This window comes from Haliotis asinina, chromosome 3, assembly GCF_037392515.1.
Source record: "Haliotis asinina isolate JCU_RB_2024 chromosome 3, JCU_Hal_asi_v2, whole genome shotgun sequence".
Lineage (NCBI taxonomy): Eukaryota > Metazoa > Mollusca > Gastropoda > Lepetellida > Haliotidae > Haliotis > Haliotis asinina.
The window spans coordinates 6,463,562-6,487,699 of NC_090282.1; the positions used below are offsets into that span (position 1 = coordinate 6,463,562).

Genomic DNA, 24,138 nt, shown 5'->3' on the forward strand with positions numbered 1-24,138 from the left:
CATTTCTGACACTCAATCTCAATATCGGTCAGTTTGTCAGAGCCAGGGAACATCAAATCAAACATAAAGTCATTACAATTCAGCTATTTCAAACGTGTATATAGACTTTACACAGATGACACACCTTAGATAAATGATATCTCCCGAGTACATGTAATGAAAAGACGAATACTCACAACTTATTTCTCCCAGTCCAATTCTTCATATATTCGATCAAAACAATCACTCATAAAATAGCTCTGAAACAAATTCAGGAAATGGATTAAGTTAAAGGCACTTTAATCACCGCGGGACAAAAAAGAGATAATCAGTCGGCAAAGTAAGTGAGTTTGGTTATACTCCACTTTTAGCAATATTCCAGCAACATCATGGCTGAAGACACTGGAAATGTACAACTACTCACATATTGTGTAAATATTTTGACTATCCTCGGTTTCTTCCCAGGTCTGTCATACTCAAAGTTAAAGGACATTCCTTCCTCATCAACTTCATATGACCGGACATCTTTCCAGGAGAATTCAATCACTTGTGACTGAAAAAAGACATCAGCATTTAGGAGATGCATATGAATTATACATATGGAAAGATAAATCTGCTCAAAATTGTACATGACATCCAAATCAGAGTGGTTATAACATCTGTCCAAATCACAGTGGTTATAACATTTGCTCCAACCACATAGGTTATAACATCTGCCCTAATCACGGTAACATCTGAGTATTTGGCCTAATACCTAACACAGGGGTTCCCTATCTGTTCCCTCCACTCACCTCTGGCTGTCCATCATCTTTGCATGCCTGCAACTTGAAGCTTTCTAGACCAATGATAGCAATTACATGACCATCTCGGCGGGAGTCACAGGCACAGTGGGGAAACACAACCTCCCCATATCCATCCAAGTGACGCACAACCTTCAGGTACTGCAACAGGCAACAAGGGATGTCAATTAACAGGAGCAAGGTATGTTAAGGACAGGAACAAGATATGTCGGGGACAGCCCATTTAAGTCAACATCTCCCCAGTGAATTGCAAAAACTCAAAAACAAATAATCGTAAATAACTCAACCTAATGCCAAAGTAAATAGGAAAAACACACCAACTCTACAGAATTTTGTCAAAAAAATACAGAATTCGTTTAACAAACCATAAGTATTTTTATTTGACAATGCAAGATTTGTGACATAGGTGTAGCTCAGGTAACAGTCAGGTAAGTGAGGCACATGTGATGTTGATTTCAAAAGTCATCACACTGTGCTCCTGAATCGGACATGGAGTTGCTTCTGTCAGTCATCAGAGTGCTCTCATATGATAACAGGACTGATAGTTGCCTGTTGTAAACCTCTTTGAAGCCAGTACTGATGCTCCACAGCATTTTAACTTTCTCAACTGATTTTTTCCATGTGTCTTGTAAAATTTTAGCCATGGACTAGATTTTGAGTGTCAATCATTTTAAACGTTGTGGTATTCCGGGCAATGTCAGATGATACCCCAGATCAGTTCAATCAGGTTCAAATCACAATGATAAGGGGGCAAATGTAAGACATCATGACCTTGTGATTTCAGATACTGGTCAATTTTTATACTCAGGTGCTGGTATCAGGCTAACTGCCCCCGGGACAACTGCCCCCTGGCTATCTGCCCCCCATCCATTGTGCCCCCCAGACAGCTGCCCCCCGGGATAATAGCCCCCCAGACAACTGCACCCCCCCATCATAACAAAACACACAAACTAAATGTTATGATGCTATTCTTATTTATAGCACTCTATAATACCACAATACATAATCTTTAGATTCAATACAAGTATCAATTCATTTAAAAGGACAGATTGTGGGATATGGTTCTTAAAAATTCCAAAATGTGCATGGAGTCATACACCTCAACAACGCGTGCAAGTCTGTTGGCACTGTCACGGTAGGTTTTTCGTTGAGGGGGCAGCCATATACACAGGGAAGAACACGGTCATTGGACAGAGCATGTATTGTGTACAGTTGATAAAATAGTTCGGGAACAACCTGGAATGTACCATCACTTAACCATGTAGATGACGTTTAGAGGAGGTATAGATTTCTGGCAGTGGAAAATAATAATCTTGCTCAGCACCATTGTCATACAGAAGGAAGGGTTCTCCCTGCAAAGTTTGTGTAAGTTCCTCTGGGACTATTAAGTCAGTACTGGTATGTCGGGGGATATAGTCGACGCCTCGTCTGTCCGTCCGCCCGTCCATCCCCCATGCCCCGTTTGCCATCTGTTATAATCATTTTGTTTCCGCTCTGTGTGAGAATCTTTTGGGGTGTTTCTAAAGTGTCAGTTGCCTTACGTTTAACGTCATTTCTCACTTTAGCCACTACTGCTTCTCTCAAGTCTGGTGCATGTGTGTGACCATGCAGATGACCAACTACTTCCACATCTTTAACTTTAACCTTAGCCTTACGTATATAGGGCTATCAATTACATGTATTAGTTGGTGTGTTGTTATTATGGGGGCTCCTGTCCCAGGGGGCAATTAGCCAAGGGGGCAGTTGTCCGTGGGGCACAATGGATGGGGGGCAGATAGCCAGGGGGCAGTTGGCGGGGGCAGTTGCCTGGGGGCAGTTAGCCTAGACACCAGGTGCTCTTTTGTTGATTTTAATGATTTCATAAAGTTTTGGTTTTGTTGTGTTATGTGGAAATGGTACGTTATTGTTTTCTAACCATGTTATTATGTCTGACTTCCTTGAATTTGAAGTAGGGGTTTTCGTATCACAATCCTGGACACTAAGTAAATAATTATTTCTCATTCACACAATATCTGATTTTTCACAAAGAACACATCTCACTTCAAGACATGTCAGGGACAGGAACATGAACAAGATATGTCATCGACAGAACAAGAACAAGTTATGTTAGGAACATGAGCGAGATATGCCAGGTAATGGGAACAAAACATGTCAGGTAAAAGGAACAAGATATGGCAGGGACAAGAACATGCACAAGATATGTCAGGGTGCAGAAAAAATCGCGGAATTTACCTTTCCATGGAGAAAAACATCTGGTCTGCGGAAAAGGCATTTTCGTGCAGAATTTGCCAGTTTTCTGCTGCAGAATTTGCTTATTTTAAAAATAGAGTCAAAACTGACTGAAAGCCGAAACGAAAGGTAGAGTTAATGTCAGAAGTAGGATCAGTTACATGAACTGACATATTTATTGTGACAACATTTTCAAAATAATTACGATTAATGATATTTTATTAATAAAATAAGTTTTAGGCATGTTTCAAATAAAATTATATGAATTTGACACTGCAACTACGTTCTCAAAATCGATCATTTTGAAAATAGAAATTATTTTAGATTTCACATAATTATATAATTGTTATTTGGATGAAACCGGAAGTTGTTCGTCTGCTTCACAGTTACGATTGAGAGGAGACAAATAACTTTCAGCAAGTGTTTAATCCTCAAACACAGAAAAAGGTGTTGGTACATTATCATCAAACTTACTTAAGATGTGATGCATACTGTCAACTTACCTTTATATCTGTGTTTGAGGATTAAACTATAAAGGTCTGTATAATGTTTATGTTGTTTTTTCGAAAAGTTTTAACCATAGAATGTTGTGCAGAATATTGAAAAATGGGGTACAGCATTTGCTTAAATTTGCCGCGGAATTCTTAAAAATTTGCCGTGGAATCCAGGAGGGGCTGACATATGTCAAGGACAGTGAGAAGATAAGGGGAAAAAGATCATTCAGGTAAGAGTTAAAAATCATAAGAGTTAAAAACATATTTCTTACCTCATGAGCTTTTGCTGCCTCTCGTAATGCTTTCAACTCATATAACTTGTCCCCAGTCTTTATCTGTCCTCGGTTCACTTCATCTACTGCCTGAGAACAATGTAAATAATAACAGTCAGTGACAAGACTCAGAGTCAGGCATATTATCACCAACACACAAAAACTCCCATCTAACCTGCTGTGCAACCTCTGATTTCACAAAACTGGAAGTCTAACAACAGGTAGTACAGATCATGTTTAAATGAGCACAGTTACCTACAGTTACCTCATCATCAAAGCTATGAATATATCACAAGGTTTCAACGTATGAATGAGTGAATATTGTAACATATCGACACCTGTTTAGTTGGCTGCGTTCTTACATTTTGTGACTTTAAGTACATTTGTCATGTTGATGAAGATCATCACACAGCTACAACAGTTCCTACATTGCACGTGAATGATAGGAGAGGGATGGAATAGATACAGAATATTTAACAGACATAAAAAGACAAAGAGATATCACTTAAATACAAAGTACATGTCTACAAAAGTATATGGAGTTTATTCATCCATTCCATAAGTCTGTTCACTGCCTACCTATTTTATGAGTGTTTATGGTGGCTACATGATGATGTCCTGAAAACAATCAAAACTGGACCAAGTAATCCAGTGACTGATAGTTTAGAAATGGTTCCAGTCATCGGGGTATAATGTTACTCCATTCTAATTGTAAGCTGTAATAGATGTAATGTACCAGTGTGACCTACCTGCCAGTACAAGAAGCTAACTGCCTTCTCACATGCGTTCTGCATCATCTCCTTGGACAGTGTGAACACCCACTTCTTGAGGACAATACATGTGGCGGTTGCGGTACTGTAGTTCTGGATGTAGATGTTGTGGGGTAGTTCATGTGGCTGCAGCTTTCTCTCTGTAATGCAGACAAATGATCTTGCATGAGTATATGCCACATTTGTTTGGAGATGATGTTGATGTGTTTAGAGACTGTCAAAAAGGGAAATAACTCTGTGATGACTGTGAAGACCTACTTCACATGACTGAGAAGTAAATGACTTCCTTATTTGTAGAAGAATGTAATGAATGCATCACTTGTTTACACTGTGAAAGAGCCAAGCGCTAATAAATAATTACTAGACAGACTGTCTACACTCCAGCTGCTTCAGGTAGGTAACTGTGCAAACAATGCTCTAATTCACCACGTTTCATGTTGGAGTCTTAAACAGATAGAGGCTATTTAACATTCGAATCAAGGACAAAGCATAATGTAAGATATTATACCATACAGCATTAAAAGAAAATGAAATGACAACTGTCAAAGTTGAAGAATATATATTAGTATGACCATGAAAGGCTTGCAACACTTTCTAAGACTTTTAGGTTTTCAAGCATGGGACTCACCAAACTTAAAATCCAAACTTACCAAAGTTGTATTCAACGGTTTCAAAAAGGTAGAAGCATGCTGCTACATTCTCTTCCAACTGTAACTTGTCCACTACCGCCTGCAACACATTACACAGTTATCTCTCTTACAACATACACAACAGAGTTATCTCCCTTACAAAATGTGTCACAAGATGTACCTCACAAGATTTTCCCTAAACACGTTCTTCTTTACATACACCAAACATAACCTAAAACATAACCCAAAGTTATCTCCCTTACAAGAAAACATAGCAAGTTAGAAAATAACATTAACTGAAATTAATCACTTGTTGGTACTGATAATTATTCACCTAAGATACCTGCTATGTTCAAATTCAAAGAAACGTCTATCAACCAATTAGTCATATCAGCTGTCAATGCCTTAATTTAAACACAAAGTAGGTCTACTCCCATTGGTTAAAGAAGGATTATAGGCAAATGCTGAAATGTTTAATTAATCAAGTCTTCAAATGATTGACAATGGTCTCCAGACTGATACGTCTGCTGCAGTTACCTGGTACACATCATCAGCGTTGTCAGACCGATGCACAGTGACCACACACAGACTGCGATCAGGGAGCAGCACCTTCAGTTCCACTTCACTGTTAGCATCATCCTGGACACATATATTGGGTACAGTGTCAACTGCTGCATGTGCATAAAACCTTCAAATCTCCTTAAACAAACATACCTCTTAACAGCATTTTCAAGACATTTTAGATCTATGGGCATTACTGTCAACTGAGGTTTTACTTGTCCTGACAGAATTTTACGAGAATGGCATCGCACTAGCAGAAGTTGAAGACTGCTACAGACTTGATCCTGTAAATAGAAGTCTTTTTCAGTAGATCTTTGAGTCAGTGTCTGGATTTTCAAGAGCCAATCTTACCAGGTGAATTTTTTTACTTGCTTAAGGCAACAGATAAGTGGATAAAATCCCTGACTGCAGTACTGTGCAATGATAAAATTCAATGTCGAGATATTCTTATTATAGATGAACTTTGCACAGACTTGGTCATGTCAATCACATTCAACACATTGCTGACAGTTGTCCTGAATGAAGAATATTTAAAACAGGATTTCAGTAATAATCAAGCTTGTGTGGGAGGCAACACTGAAATGATGCAGAAATTTTTCTCTTAGTTAAGTGAGAATGTATTTGGTGCCAGCAAACATAATACATGTATTGTTTCAAGCCTGTCTGTGATCCCAAACTAGTATATATGACTGATCCATCATGAAAGACAAGGGGGCACTCTCTTAATGCGCCTACTGCTTGCAAAGTTCTCATAAGTGACCAACTTGGGCTTTACATGTTATGTAGAATGCCCATCACAGAATACAAAATGAACTCGTAAAAACACAAGATACCAATTTAGTCATTACTACTGTTGTATGATCATGCTATACCAGGCAACAGCAGCCATACCGATATTGATGAGACAAATTACCAAAGCCCCATGATACTAGGGCAGAGAAGTGATTGCAGGAGAGTCATCTAGAGCTACTGGGAGGAGAAAAGCATCAGTTACTGGTGTTTGTAAAATACTGCAAGCTATATTTGGCTGATACATACGGACTCCCCTCCATCGGCAGACAGGAACTCCTGCATAATCTCACTCTCTCCAATCACCCGTACTGCACACACTAGAACATATAACACATTCAATTTATGAGAATAGCAAAATACCTAGAGGAGGAATACATGGTCTGCCCTTAGCGAAATAACTGTAGCAGTTCTGAGCTTGGTCCACCAACATTTCTTACATAAAGATACATAGTAAAACAGTTACAATAGGAGAATGCATTTTGTTTGAAAATAAGAATACATACAAAGGGAACATTGCCATACACCAGATTTCTGCATCTAAATACCAAATGAGGAACCTGAATAGATGCAAAGAACCTAGGCATTTTGTTCTGAATAACATGTAGTTGCCAAAGATCAACATCATACAAACGTATTAAATGTACTAATGATTAAATGTATTGTGAGTGAGTCATGTACAGTATTTCTTTCACAAATAGATAATATACACAAGCGTTTGCATACCTTTCTCTAAGTATTGTTCAAGTCCACGTCGTCTTTGGTCAAGCTGCTGTTCTGACAAATGGAAAATTTTCTTGCCAGGAAGTTTGGGGAAGTTGAAGTCGGGAAATTCTCTTTTAAGGTTCTGATGAAGGGCATCATATTCCCTGTATCTGCGGGAACACAAGTGGCGACCGGCCATGTAGATATTGTAAACCTGGAAAAAACAAAAGGAGGCTGGTTCTTACGTAGAAAAGATACACCTAGTATGTCTAAAACAACCTAAACCATATATCAGCCCTGAGGGTCCTAGCAATCTCTGTAACACAAGCATTGTCACTATGGTGACATAATTCCCCACCAACAAGCATTGTTACTAAGGTGACATAATTCCCCAGTAAAAGTATTATTACTAAGGTGACATAATTTCCCAGAAAGAAGCATTGATACCAAGGTGACATAATTCCCCACCAACAAGCATTGTTACTAAGGTGACATAATTCCCCAGTAACAAGCATTGTTACTAAGGCGACATAATTCCTCAGTAACAAGCATTGTTACTAAGGCGACATAATTCCCCAGTAACAAGCATTGTTACTAAGGCGACATAATTCCTCAGTAACAAGCATTGTTACTAAGGCGACATAATTCCTCAGTAACAAGCATTGTTACTAAGCTTAACATAAAGGTGAACATGCTGAAATCTTCAAAGTGTTGCTGTGACCTTGAAAATTATGTGATGTCACCAAAATTGACTGGGCCATGCACCTTGATTCCATGAAGCTTGGTGTCAAATATGAGTGAGAGAGTGAGTTTAGTTTTACCCACATTCAGCAATATTTCAGCTATATGGTGGCCGTCTGTAAATAATCGAGTTTGGACTAGACAATCCAGAGATAAAAAGCATCAATCTGAGCTGTTATGAACTGATGAAATGCGTGAACCAGGTCAGTGAGCCTGACCACTTAATTCTGTTGAGCACCTCTTAAAACAAGCATAGTCGCCTTTTCTGGCAAGCATGGGTTGCTGAAGGCCTATTCTACCCAGGACCTTCACGGGTCGTGTCAGATATGAAGAAAATCCAATGAACAGTTCTTCAGACATCTTGCTGACAAGGGCAAAACAATATAGTTTCCTTGTGATCTTAAAATGAAGGTCAAGGTCGCAAAACTTGACTGTGACTTTTCTCATAAGAAAGAGGAATAAAGGTAACAAATATGAAAAGAAACATCCAAACATCTCCAATGTTCTTAAGATACTTGGATGGACAAAGCCTAATACTATATCCCCAGGTAAATGTGCAGCTGGGGATAAAAAGTACACAAAATGTGATCAGCTAGAAGCCATCATGCCATCATTCTTCGACAGCATGGGTGGCTGCGCATTACATTAGGGTTTGGGTTAGGGTTAGGGTTAGGGTTTATGATGATTTCAAAATACAACATACAACAACAAATGAACAGACAGAACTAGCCTAATGGCAAAAATGTGTAAATAGTACTTATCCACCCTCATGTTAGAATGTTGAGTTTTGATTGGTTCACGTGACTCTGATAAAATACCATGTACACCCGTCATGATCCACGAGCAGGAGTACAAATGTCATGTCATCCCGCCACGCCTCGGTGATCTAGTGAAGTGAGAAAAGCGTGTATCGCCAAACCTTTAGTAACGTGCGCTGCAGTCAGGTCAATCGATCAGCTGGTGTCAACATGGCAGCAAGGAAACGCTTGGCCATAATTGAGGATGAAATTGAAGCAAAAAACAAGTCAATTTGATGTGTATTGTTTTCTTTTGATTTAGCAGAAACGTTCGGCTAGATAAATGCATTATCACATCATGTCTTGGGAAATACATGGTCTTATCAGTCCCTTGTAAGGTTGCATACAACTCGGGACTGATAAATCCCTGTATTTTAAGAGACATGATGTGATAACTTCCAACTTATACAGTGATCCAATGAGGTTGAGGTGTCAGGATCAAGCCCACCTGTGACTGGGTGTACAAACCTTGGAGTCAACTTTGTGTGCAGACTCTTTCCATATTGTCATAACCCCTAGTGTACAGGACACAACCCTGTCCACTTAAAAAAGAATCCGTTGGTATATGACCAGATAGTGGCCACATGAATACGTGCAAAAACCTAGTTGCGGGTACAGCAATGTGCATTAAACTTGGAGAAAGTATTGTGACTATGGTTCCCAGTCCACCCAGCTGTGAATGGGTACCTCGATAGCATGAGACAGCTACAAATAACACTGTGGGCCTAGAGGCAGCAAGAGTTGTTTACTCCCCAGGGAGTTGAGACTGATAATATGATGGGCTGTTGATATTGACATCTGACGATCAAGGGGATATATGTCAGTGCCTTGAGTAAGCACAAGTTGCCTGGATATGTGTGCTATATAAATATCCTATAATAATAATAATATCCTATAATAATAATAATATCCTATAATAACAATGTATCAATGGCAAGGCCATCCATTGGTCAAGTTCAAAAATAGTAATAAAAGCAACCATAAATCTATTTTCCCTTCTTATGGACAAATCACAAAAAGTACAGACACAAATTGATCTAATTTGAAATAATATAGCATTTGATTTATTTCTATCTCCGCCATGATGAGATAAGAAATGCCTTTGTGAGTATACATTGTCAGTCCTGATATACATTACATTGTATCATAGCAACAATGTATCAGGTGACAAACACTAAGCTGCTGAAACCCAACTCCTGTAATTCATTGGATACAAACAACAGATACCATGGCATCACCAGATCTATAGGACATTTGATCCTTAACTGCAGGATAATAAACTACCCAAGTCACAAGCTTTTGTACTTCACCAAAGTCATTTGAATGTTCTTCATTAAACCGTTAACATTATGAAAACATAAACATGGGTATTTTCTCTCCAAAACAGACACATCTCCCTGGACACATAACTGGGGTTATGAGGGTACACTAACAAGGCTGGTAATGGAAGCAGGTTCCAAGGGAAATAACTCTTCACAGTACATTTGGCTGCTCATTCCAAAGTATTCACTATGTACGCGAATATATCCCACACTCAGCCATAATCCAGTTATATCACGACATCTTATATATGATGCAAATTTCAACCTGACAGTACAGATTTTGATATTATGTGGTCTTGTCAAAGTCAAATAATCAAGCTAGTCACTGACCACTTGGTCCATACAGGATCCTTTCCGACAACCACAGCTGACCTAGGGATAACCCTGAACCTCCATGGTGTGACAACCACAATGATTCTGGGCACACACAGCATATCATAACAGCAACAAATGAAGCAAGGTGGTCACAATGTCCACCTCACTTGAACAGGTCTCATTGAATAGTGTGTACAGATGGATGTGATGTAGATGGGATATTGCAAAACACAAAGTCTTATGGTTAAATTATCATAGAGTAAATAAACTTATAAGCAGCCAATATGTTTTGTCTGTAACACAGACCCTGAAGCAAACATAATTAAGAAAGTCCATGCAAGTATAGACAAGAGTCATCAGAAGATGACATATCTCCCCAGCCCCTACATATTTGAAAGGACAAATCATCTGACAGTTACTTAATGTTTTTAGACTAAGTTTGAATCATTTCAATGGAAATCATGAAAAATATAAATGTCGTATATCTGTCAACAGCAAAAGGCACCACTTCAAGATCTGTCTCATACATCTGCCAAGATCTGTAGAAAGATATGAAATGGATTTAAAGTTCTGCTCCGAAAACGAAGCCCATCCTTCCATTGTTAAGACTATGACCTAATTGTTTCCATGGAAACCGGAAAAAATAAAACAGCAAAAGGCACCACTTTGTGGTCTGCCTCACATATCTGCCAAGTTTTGCTGGAAGATATTAAGAAGTTTTAGAGTTGTGCTCCGGAAAAAAAGTCCATCCCTCCCATTTTCAGACCAAGTCAGAATCGTTTTCATGCAAACTGGAAAAATGATAAATCACAAAAGTTTGTAAATAGCAAAAGGTACCACATTGGGGTCTGCCACATATATCTACCAAGTTTTGCTGAGAGATACTGGGAACATTTTGAGATGTGCTCCGGAAACGAAAAACACCTCTCACTTTTGTGACAAAGTCTGAATCGTTTCCATGGAAACCGAGAAAATAAGAAATCACAAAAACCTGCAAATACCAAAAGGCACCATTTTAGCTTCTGATTGCTATATCTACCAAGTTTTGCAGAAAAATAAAGAACGGATTTTGAGTTCTGCTCCGGAAACAAAGCCCATCCCTCCATTTTGAGACTAAGTCTGAAACATTTCCACGGAAAAACAGAAAATAATTAATCACAAAAACCTGTAAACCACTTTGGGGTCTGCTACACATATCTACCAAGTTCTGCTGACAGATATTACAAAGTTTTTGAGATTTGCTCCAGACACGAAACACACCTCTCCAAAGTCCAAAACATTTTCATGGAAACCGAAAAAATAATAAATCACAAAAAAAAGTAAATAGTAAAAGGCACCACTTCAGGTTCTGATTGATATATTTACCAAGTTTGGCAGAAAAATATTGAACATTTTTTTTAGTTCTGCTCCAGAAACAAAGCCCATCCCACCATTAGACTAACACCAAAACATTCCATGGGAAAACAAAAAAAAAATAAAAATGCTAAAAATCTGTAAATAGCATAAGGCACAACCATAGGTTCAGATTATCATATCCATCAAGTTTGGTCTTGATATTGGTTTTTGGGTTATGCTCTGGAAACAAAATGACTACGGACTGACGGACGGACGGACGGACGGACAGACAAGCGAGGTGTCGACTATATCCCCCTGCATTACATACCAGGGGGATAAAAATGTAGAAAGTCTAGATTACAAAAGCTTCAGGCAAATGAAGCAAGTCACAGGCCTCAGAGACTAGCTATCAGTCTACCAATACATCCAATGAGAATGTCTATCCCAGATCATTCAAAAAGAGAATTTAGGCTCACAGAGGGCTTGAGTGAGTTTAGTTCTTTGCTGCTTTAAGCAATATTCCAGCAGTATCACAGCAGGGGCCCCAGAGATGGGTTCCACGCTTTGTAGATGTGCCAATGCGGAACCTGGGTCCTCAGCTTGACGAGAACGTTTTAACAACTAGGCTATCCCACCACCCCTAAGATCAGACAAACAAAATGGTTTGAACTCACAAAATGCATTAGTTTTTATGTTTTCCATTCAGGAACTGGGTCAATACAAATCAAATTAGGATTTGCAGCATGACATTCAATAGCTCTTCTTGAAATATCCATCCCAACAAGCCTTTTTCAGGAAACACAGGGTTTTTTTTCTCATGAAACTAATCCATCAAGTTGATCAGTAGAATCCAAAGAATTCAACTTTGTCCCTGATCAATTTCAAATGATTTAAAGCTGTTGTTGTTGCTTTAGAATGAAACTGACAAAAAAACACCTGTATCGGTAATTTGTATACAAATACCAGTTTGAAACAGAGCAGCCAACTAAGATCAGGTTTTTAGATGATAAATATATTCTGTGTGGCTGACTTTTTAAAATCATTTAAACAATGATATAATTGTCAAGTGACTGTGATCACTGGACATCAGGGCTCCTTCCACTGATTAACATACACTTAAAACTCACTGGGCCATGACCATGCCTTGATTCTTTTATGGAATGGTGCATGGTGGCAACTAATGGTATTAATTGATATGTCTTTTATATCTTTTCTACTATCATGTTATCCAAGTGTATGCATTCCTCGACAGTGGCCATTTTCCTGGAAGTAAGTCAGGAATTGCCTTGAATGTCATTTACTTAGATCTACAAGTCAGCAAGACATCAGTATCTGGCTTCCTTTCACAGCTACTTCCAATGAAAAACATTTGTTTAATCATGTTATACCTACGGTAACTGTGTACATTATGTAAACATATCATTTGCATTAAAGACGAGTTGTTACATATCGTAGATATAAAATTCCCTCTGGGATTATCCAATACAATTGGTATAATACATTAAACTTCAGAATAAATGCCAAATATTATCTGATACATTAAAAAACTCACTTCCTAATTTTCTCACAAGCACACATGATTTATCAATAAGCATCAAGTAAAACATAAACACTGGATTTACTGAGAACATATTGTATCGGGAGGTACATTTTGTCATGTGACATGGAAAAACTTACTTACATCTAATATCTTCTTAGCAAATCTATCTTAGAATCTTGTAATTAGCATTGCAACTATTCCAAATTAATACATTTCATACTTATCAACTGAATTAATGTTACACAGACATGTTCTTTGGAATTAAGATGGAATGAGTTCTAAGCAATAACAATTCATTCATAATAACATGTCATTAACAAAATGATCTACCTGATACACATCATATTACACCTCTGTATGTTTCAACAACTGGTCAGCAATGAATGTGACAACTTAACCTGAAAATAAGTGTTATTTATAGATGTGAACATTCGGCAAAACTGTCATCAACCTGAGTGATCTTGCATGAGATCTGGAATGCATGCCATTTGCTATCCAGTTCTTATGTGTTGAGTTAACCAAAGGTCTTGTACAGCAATACGTACTGAAAGTGTAGCATTTCACCGCTACCTGAGTCCCCTAAAATCTATAACCATTTTAAACAGGGTTACCGGTATGTTGAAACATGGACTGGCTTTCATGCTTGTTCCCAACACTTTCAACATATGAAACTGATGTCTTTTCTAAAAAACAAGAACAATATTCAACTGTTTCCAAGCACACTGTGCTGCAAGTCTGTGTCTATCAGACTGTACTACAAGGCCATGTCTGTCTGACTGTACTCCAAGATCACGTCTGTCTGACTGTACTCTAAGGCCATGTCTATCTGACTGTACTACAAGGCCAGGTCTATCAGACTTTACTCCAAGACCATGTCTACCTAACTGTACTCCAAGGCCATGTCTCTTTGACTGTACTCTAAGGCCATGTCTGTCTGACTGTACTACACGTCCATGTCTGTCTGATTGCACTCTAAGGCCATGTCTACCTGACTGTACTACAAGGCCATGTCTACCTGACTACTACAAGGCCATGTCTACCTGACTGTACTACAAGGCCATGTCTACCTGACTGTACTACAAGGCCATGTCTACCTGACAGTACTCCAAGGCCATGTCTACCTGACTGTACTACAAGGCCATGTCTACCTGACTGTCCTCCAAAGCCATATCTATCTAACTGTACTACAAGGCAGTTTCTACCTGACTGTACTGCAAAGCAGAGTCTACTTGACTGTACTGCAAGGCAGCATCTACCTGAACATATTACAGGCAGTGTCCTTTTGTTCTGCAGTACAGTCCTACAGCTTAAAGGTCACATGCAACAAAAAAATAAAAAACATAATTAAAACACATTTATCACTTATTCATGACATATAATATACATTGCTGCTTTTAAAAAAAACAAATAAACAAAATTATAAGCGTACAATCGCGATTCAAAAGTGCAATATTTTGTACTTGGGCTTACTTCCCCCGAAATGAAGCCCTCGGGGGACCGAACCCAGTCATAGCGGGTGGATGTGCACTCAAGTGTAACAACGGCTTCCGATTGGCTGTTTCATTTGCTGATGTGCCGAGGGTTCATTGTGTGTTTGATGGGCATTTTAGAAGTATAGCCAGTCACAAGAAAGTAAGATTCTTTATGGATAGCAACTTCTTTTTGTGTACTTGATGCGTCATTTCAGTATGGATTCATATACTGTTGTCAAACAAAATCACATACACTAAAAGAAGTCGTTATCCATGAAGAATGTATATAGAGATGTTGGGTTTTGAAAATACACCTTCTCTAAATTTGCACTCGATCCAATAAAAAATCATGTCAGTAGAGATGGTAAACTACTGCGTGGCTGGAATCTGTCATTCGTCCAAGTACAAAGCAGGACTTGAAACTGACAAGAGTTTGAACCAGTTTCCGTCAGATCCAGTCATCCGAAAAAAATGAATGTAGTTTGTTTGCAACCCAGACATAAAAACATGCCATGTGTATCACACGTGCCTAATTACATAATGTGGCAGAGACGGGACTCGGGTGCACGAGTCATAAATCAACTTATTTTCTTTATGTCGTATAGTCTGATAGGTGTTAAGTTCAAATTGCACATGGTCAATGATTGAAGCTGTGTACTGTATGTTGTCTTTAGCAGACAGGCAGGCAGACATGTAGGTGTGAATAAACCAGACACTGAGCTTTCTCTGAGACAGAGACTGCTTACCACAATCAACAAGTTGTTTTACGTAATGAGTAGATTATTTACTTGTTTGTGTACACAACCAAGATAAGACTACTGCTCACGACCTCAAACGCTGGGCATGCATACTGTTTCAAGCTCCGCGAACCTATTCACTGCGCATGCGTTATGGACGCAGCGCAGCACAGCTGTTGAAACCAGTTTCCCTCCAGTGGTGGGGGGAATTTAGTGAAACGTTTGAACTCCGATTTCGCTGGCTTTTTTTCATCACGTTTTTTTCAACTTTATAGGTTGAATTGGCATTTTTTATGATTTGTTTTGGTAACTGCATATCGAAAGGTACCAGAATCTGCAAAGTTGTGTTTACGTTGCATCTGACCTTTAAATAATAGTTGGATACAGCCGACATGCCAAATGGTACATAGTGTTCATCCTGTGATCGTTTTACAACAGTGCACTTATACAATGACAAAACTACTAGTGAGAGAACAATGTGTTAATTTCTTGGTTAACACACCTGTTAATCAGAAACCTGTTTTATTTGAATGTTGACCTAAGGGCTCCTGTCAGCCAAAATGCAAACAAAATGTTAAATTTGTTCAAAACTGAATTTCTGAAAAGAACATTTAAAGAGTGTATTGAAGCCATAACAAAAACCAAGCATTAGAACACTGTCCTTTTTTCCCTGTTGTTAGTGCAAAAAAAAACAAAACAGGTTTATCTTCATAATTAGTAGAAAGTTTGTTTTTTCAACAATACAGCCATGCCCTGGGAAAAGTTGATACAGATTTGGGACAGTAAAGTATCTTCTGAGCATATCTATGTAATTAAAGGGGCACTGATGCGGAGCGAATAATGTTTCTCGCCAACGGTCTAATTACGAAACCAAACAGCAATTTGGTCAGCTCCCGCTCCTTCGACCGTGACGGACAAAGGAACTGGGCTCCTGTCCATATCAGCAGAATTTTTTCACCTAAACAGTCAGGAGGCCGGATGCCCATCATATGCCATTTGTTTAAAAATATCCATGGTATTCCTTGTCCGATCGTAACCAAATATCCCAGCAGTGTAGTACTTTTAGGATGCTTGGATGGTATAGTTACTGATCCAATTTGATCCTATTTCTGCGTTTTTAACCTCGATATTTAATCATGTTACATCAAAATATGATGTCTACAGGCACGTAGCAAGCCATTTGTTTCAGTACGGAAGATTGCAAAGCTTTATATTTAGGTAGTTTTGAGTGTTGGTTGAGCTGTGATAGCAAATATCATACGTAAATTATGGTAACTATGGTAGCTACAATGGTTTCTTATTTATGATAATAAAAACACAAAGTTGATTTATTTGAATTCGTAAACAAAAAAAGATGACTTTGCCTTTGGTAGAGAAATCTGAAAATTTTCTTACGTAAAAACCCCTTATTTCACCTATTTACCAAGGTACACAGCAAATGCCAGTGTGTATTCCTTATATAACGAAATTCCGTTGGTATCCTCAAAACAGTTTCGGCCCATAAGTGTTTTCAGGCTGCATGCGACACAGAGATTACATCTTCCTTGCTGTAACTCGCGCTTGATGGTGTAAATACACGTGTTATTTGTCATCATTCCCCTAATGATTTTTTAACAGGTATAATTAGTAGTAACACCACTTCGGTTACTCAACAAAGGTTCCCATTTGGCATTTCTCCTGTCTGGAGTAAATACTCAACATTATAAATTAAGGTCTGTAATGGCAAATGTATTGTATGTTATGTAATATGTGCATGTAAGTGATGCAAGAGGTTTTATCAGCTGAGTTACAAAAGCAAACATCGATCAAAGGATTAACCGATAACACACTGATTGATTAATTTCTTTTATCTTCTAGCGGATTTGTCAAAAGGCAGAGTGTGTAGATGACAACACCCTGTCGTAAAGTGTGAGTGCAAAAACAACATCCTCCCTTCAAAGAATTAACCACCCTTGCGTTGATTGATTGATTGCTCGTTATTGGTTAACTAAATTACTTAGAATAGTGGACATCATACAATTAGTTGCCAGGTGTGCTATCTTGGGAGACCAATGAGAGGTTTATCTGGTTTTCACCAACGAAAGACGTGAAACGATGTGTTACTTTTTCGCAAATGAGACAGTTGTAAGACACGCGACACAGAGCAGGATTATTTACCAGCTGCAGATGAATGGAATACGATTTCTTTTACGTGGATATTGATGGATACACTCCTGAACAAGGTAGTAGCCTGACATTGTTGCTATAAAATTAGTCTGTTTTACATTCAGTATTTGCATTTTGTTTTAATGTATTTATTGTAGCATTCAGCAGAATCTGTATGACAGAAAACAGACACTAGATCGCGTATGTGTGTGAAATAGGATCCACATTGGCAATCTATACAATGTATAAATGTTGCTGTTATGTTAGAAATTTACTATGAGTATAAGCAGATCGTGTGTTCTTTTGTTAATTTTCAGAATCATACAAATATGACAATAAACTAATTAGGGTTATGAGGAAAAATATAGAGACGTACTTTGGCTTCGTTATTTTTCCGTTCTAATAGTTTTTTACCATTTCTACCACTGGCAGATGATTAACCTTCAAAGTGTTTCATTTGTTTTCATAATACATTTGTAATGAAGTAAAAAATGACTTCACCTCAGTTGATCTGTCTATAATTAAACTATCAGTTGCGCCTACGGACTGCGCAGCAGAGGTCACGAACCAGTCACGAATTCTGGGATATCATCCGGGTACTCACGGGAGAAAAGCAATAACAAAAGTTTACACCAGTCCACGGAAATTGCTCCGCATTAGTGCCCCTTTAAATGATCGTTCTTCTCCACTGAACTTTACTCCATCGATGAAATCATTTGCTTATAATGAAAATACTTGATTAACTACAGCAAACATACATACTCATTTATACACACATAAAACTAACTGGGGTTATCAATAATAGTGTCACCTTGATACTGGATAACACCTGGCAATCAGCACTGTTCAGGTGCGACAAAACATGAACTTAAATTTTAGCATTTATGGTAGGTTGGCCTTCCAGTGATTCACATTAAACATCAACTGACAATTGTAAAATAGTTGATCAGTTTAATGAACAGAATTATTTTACGTATACCATCCTTATGATGAATTTGTTCAGTATGATTCACAGCCTTATTTCAGAACATGAACATGGAATAGAATCAACAAATACAAGACTACTCCATGTTGATTTGTGCCACAAGAGGCTGATTCAGATTTATGTGTTTGTGTTTTTGTTTGTTGTTTAATGCAAAATACAATCCAAGTATGTAAAGATGGCATGAAAATTCTTCAGTCTGGACAACACAGTCCTGTTAATGTTATTGTCTAGGAGAATCCACAGCATCAGGCATGAATGTCATCAAACAAGCCTCCCTGACTAATCTAACTGGTTGCATGTTATGCCCAGACTGGATTGCTGGGGACCTTCTCCAACTCCCAGGATCTGTTCCAGCGCCAGACACCTCTACTAACCCAAATTGCCCAAACTGAGACTGAGTCAAAGGGGAAACAGACAAACACAATAACTAGGCCTGTATGTTGGGAGAGTGTTGTGAACATGTTCAATAAAATATGGACAATTTCTTAACCCTTGACATCATATTGCATCAAGGTTCTTTGAAACCTGGACAAAGCTATAACATTTCATTTACAGGCAGAACTGGTTTCACAGCATTAACTAGCCATCATTACACCCAGTAATGGTCACATGGCCAAGAAGCATTCAAATCCATCTGAAGCTCTATCTTGTTTGGGCAAATTTGGGCATTGATTAACCATCCAGTAGTCATTATGTAGTTATCTGTGCGAAACTGCTTGAAACTCCTCTGAGTTTTGGTGTGTCCAATATATGATGTAGCAGAGGATGCTTGAAACTCCACACGCCTTGAAGGTGCAGAAGCAATGAGATATCGGTATACATCCCAGCTGAAAAGAAGTGATCAGTATCTTGCAACTAATAACACTTCACAACAAGGGACTCTCTCTTCACTGAGCCAGTGTGATTGAGAACTGAGTCCCAGCTCCAAACAAATTATTTGCTCCAGTGAATAGAGAAAGACTTTCACATGTTCCATCTATTCAGACCCTGATTAAACTCATATCTAGGATCAAATTCACCATAGTCAGACTCAGAACATTTCAGAAACTCAAAATTGATTTTTAAAGAAATCAGATACCTTCTTGGGCTAAATACAGAATATACAGATGTTGTTATCAAAGGGGACTTGAGAGTCTTTAATGCACAAGAAAACTGGAGTCAATATGCAGTACATCTTAGCTAAACCATGTCAAATAACTGTCTTTATCAAACACTGTCAAAGACTGAGCTACCTCATCACAATCTATATCAATCACAGTATGTGTATTCAACTAATGATGCACAGTCATTTCAGTCAAATCATTACCAGGTTTAAATATCTTTCGAATTACAACCTTGATAAGAACCAAAGCTAATGTTTGAATAGGCCCACCATGGCACATGTCATATCAGTTCACTAACAAGAAACTAAATCTCCTCAACTTGTTCCCGAGTATGTCAGGCAGTGAACAATCACATGGACTGATCTAGGATTACACTGTGCCCTAGGCAGACCAATAGGGAAACAATTTTTACCATGTTTCAAATGGGGATATTTTTAAAGTTACATCAACACTCCTGTGCAGCAATGCATGAAATACAATGATGTGTATTTAAATCACATCTTCTATTCTATGTCCCGTTTTTAACCAAATATAACTCACCTTGACCAAGCCATCACATAAGTTTCAAGTATATTTAGATAGATATAAACTTTGAGAATCCCATTTTAGGATTTTTACCGACATCTTCTGCATATTTTGGGTTGATTTTTCTTGATAATCTGCAGATGTTTCATGCAAAACCCACAGAACACAAAACAGTGACTGCGTTTAGTTTCACTCCGTTTTTAGCAATATTCCAGCAGTATCATGGCGTGGACACCAGAAGTGGGCTTAACACACTGTACACATGTGGGGGATTTGAACTCGGGTCTTTGGCGTGATTGGCAAACGTTTTAACCACTAGGCTATCCCGCCACCCCTAGAACATACAACAAAGACTGAATGTTGCTTAATGACACATCAGCAATTTTGCTTCAGAATTTGAATAAATCTCCAGGAAAATGTAGTTGGTGCAGAGACCATAATGAATCATGAAACGTTTTGACAAACTCGCACCTGGTCAATTAATTTTCATAATTGTTTTATCTATAAAAACGACACAAACCAATACAGTGAACAAGACAATTCCTTCAAATAGTAGTATGTGTGCCCCTACATTTCATAAAATGTACAAATCATTTTCATTAATATTATCCGTTTTACTTATAAGTTGGAATTAAATCGCTGTTTATTAACCTGTTCATATGAAACTGCAATATTTGTCCCAACGTATCGAATATTGCGGGAACTAAAGCACATGTTGCAGTAATGGCTACGTGTGATCTTCCAACACTTGTGTAGAGGCTTAAAATGTGGTATAGTACACTTACTGAGTCAATTTCCCATGTAAATACTATTCAAACAATCAAAAGCTTTCAAAGAATAAAAACGGATACCTTATATCCACACATGATATGGTGTTGAACAGGGATATATGTAGATACTGAAATCAATTTCATGAAAAAATATCTGAACGATGAGCAAAATATACATCACAATACTAAAAGTGCAATCGGAATGGTATGGGCATTGTGTTTACTCTTGTTTAACCGACCTTCACCTCAAAGAAATTGCCTAATATGTGCAACAATGTTGACGTGTGACATCACTACCGATGACTGACTTCTTTCAAAATGGCGGCTTCGCTGAGAAGGGTACACAGGATTTTGCGAGGACTTTTGTATATAAATGTGAGATGTAAGTAATCAGAATTATTCTGACTACCGGTGTATTGTTATATGTTCTCATCGTTTACACTGTAAATGACGGAAGAAGCCAGAAATGCCGATAAGTACCGTTGTCGTTCTGCGTGATTTTGCGTAAGTCATGGCGTAACGTTGCACTAAAAGTTTGACAGTTTCTTATGAATTACCAAATGCTTTCATTGTATCTATTTTCAATTTGCTTTTTCTTGCTATGATACTCTTCCCCTGAATATACTAAGCGTATTGAGCGACTGTAAGCAATGATTAGACGGCTGGATGTTGTAAAATTTCCCAAAATGCTACGCAGTGTAAAATTGGAATTTTTCTTTGTTTACATTTCAGTCAAGCGCTGTCTTTCAAGCACAGCGTTCTTTTTCATACAAAGTATATTTCGTTTTGTTTTGTCTAGACAGTTCGTATTGGTGACAAAGACCATTTGTAATATGATTCTAAGATGCTTGGGGAATTCAATTATGCATTTTTCGCAGCTAACTATGAAGTATACGTGATGTTATAGGCGTCTCAATACCGGCCTTCTCGAAACGTGATTTTGTAAACACTATCCAATATGGCGGAAAACGCACTTCGGCGTTCGTGTAAGTGTATTTTCGAAAACATTCCAACCGATTCTGGGTACATCGGTGACATTTGAGAATTATCATTCCTGGTTACATGAAAACTTGATATCAGTGATCATTAATATGCTAATTTTGAAATTCATTACTCCCAGTAATTATCCAATTTTCACATTTCAAAACATATTGCAAATAACGCTGTGAATCTCGATTTTGTACAGTTTGAAAAATGGCGACATTTATGATGAAGCCTATTTTGAAAGGCGATTTTAAGCACTTTAGCTTGGTCTGAGATAATAGTGGATGGTATCAAGAAACTGGGAATTTTCTGCAGAATTTAAAACTCTGAAGTATTTATATATGTGTGGTATATTTACAATTTTATTCGACTTCCAAGTGAGGTATGTAGAGGAAGGACATATATGTCCCTGTGGCATCCAGGGGGTTAAGTTGGCTGAAGTCATCTGACTGGCACTGCTGACAATGTAGTGTTTATAAAAAATGTCATGAAAATGTTTGAACTTAACTACATAATTATTTGACATGTTTGTTATTCTAATTCCTAGATACTGACAATAAAGTATTTTTGAAAAACTATTTTTTTTTGTAACTATATTCCAAGACTGGTATATAACACTTTCAACAGTAGGGTTTAAATACCACTGAAGACTGTAAGAAATCCTTTCATCATTTAAATTTAGGAATGTAGCTAGCTGGAATGCCCTAGCAAACCTTCATGCACTGGTTTTAAACCAAGCCAGGACCACCTGATCACTGTGTTAAGTTGGGAAGCTGACTATATATGCTGAATTCCTTCCTTCTGAATTCCCATTATGTCTGTCTATTGACCCTAAGGACATTTATTCAAATAAATTCAACACAGCAAGCCACTGTGGGCTAAATGAAGGCAGTAAATTCATTTTGAAGTACTGAATGATGAAACATTAAGTTGATCATGACACTGACAACCAGACAATTTTTCCTTCAAATATACATTAGTCTCAAGATAGGTTGAGTGCAGAAATCCAACCAAAATCCATATAAAATTCAAGAATTCACGTATATAATTTCCAACAGCTGATAGAAAAAGTTATTTGTTAGAAGCAACTTTAGCATCATCCCTCTTCATGATGAGGCAAACTGCCATTGAAGTACTGATGATACAAGATAAGAGTTATGGCGTCAGTAGAGAATCCCAGGCACCTAGCCCTAACTACCCCCCATTCTTGGCTGCAGAGAGGGCCATATTCTTCATGTTAGTCTATGATCCCCACTTCAACCTGTTGACTTCACTCCAATCAGTGAATGAGATTGTAATTCAATTCTCTTGGCAGCTCAGTCATGCTTAGCCCTGATTAAGCACTGTGGCACTTCATGACTCAAGACTGTGCACAAATCAAATGAATCAATTTCCATCATATTTCAGTATTTGCTAACACTTCAGCACACTTCCTCACAGCCAAAACATACAAAGCATGGCTTCATAGGATGTAATTCAATCTTAGCATGCTTACCAATTACATGAGGGGAGCATTTTAGGGAATATTATGTCATAAAAACAAAGCATAAAGCCGTAGAAATACAGTTCTACACAGTGTATATACAATCAAATATTTCAGCACAGGCATCAGAAATGTGATACATACTTCAATGAAAGAATTGACTTGTAAGCCTTCTTTCAGACTTTGCTCAAGTAGCGAAGAACCAGAGGAGGCAATAAGACTAAGTCATAATGGCATTAGCAGTCTGATAGAAAATTACACATTATTACCAGAACTTAGAACATTAGATCAATACCCTGAGACAACACTGACAACTTGCTTTATGTCGTAAAGGACAATATGCTTATGTCTAAAACAGATAATGTTTAACATCTGTCCCCTGGTTGGTTCCAAAACATCAGCACCATTAACTCAGCAAGAATTTGACCTTAGGGCATAGTGAGTAATGATTAAAGTATCATCCTAAAACAATGACACAGATCTGCAGCATCTTTAATACAAAATTCGTAATCATGTGGGCTCTGCCTCATTTGTTGTTTGAGAGAGTTATCAGCGCAATTCGAACTCTAGACAACTTGTCCCCATTTGGAGATAATTACAGAACACAATTACCTCAAATATGCCTAACTGAGTTGCAGCCAGACATTTGTTGCGGG

General features: G+C 38.0%; 1 protein-coding gene across 1 annotated transcript in view; it reads right to left on the reverse strand.

The window, feature by feature from the left end:
* LOC137277372 (sorting nexin-27-like) overlaps positions 1–24,138 on the reverse strand; it is a 51,881-nt gene that overhangs the window by 6,291 nt on the left and 21,452 nt on the right. The window contains exons 4-12 of the mRNA XM_067809076.1: positions 7,250–7,442; positions 6,773–6,843; positions 5,711–5,812; positions 5,195–5,273; positions 4,524–4,684; positions 3,775–3,864; positions 771–920; positions 404–532; positions 177–239 (exon numbers count right to left, since the gene is read on the reverse strand). Of these exons, the coding sequence (XP_067665177.1) occupies positions 180–239; positions 404–532; positions 771–920; positions 3,775–3,864; positions 4,524–4,684; positions 5,195–5,273; positions 5,711–5,812; positions 6,773–6,843; positions 7,250–7,442 (1,035 nt within the window). The 3' untranslated portion in view covers positions 177–179. The remainder of the gene's footprint in view (positions 1–176; positions 240–403; positions 533–770; positions 921–3,774; positions 3,865–4,523; positions 4,685–5,194; positions 5,274–5,710; positions 5,813–6,772; positions 6,844–7,249; positions 7,443–24,138) is intronic.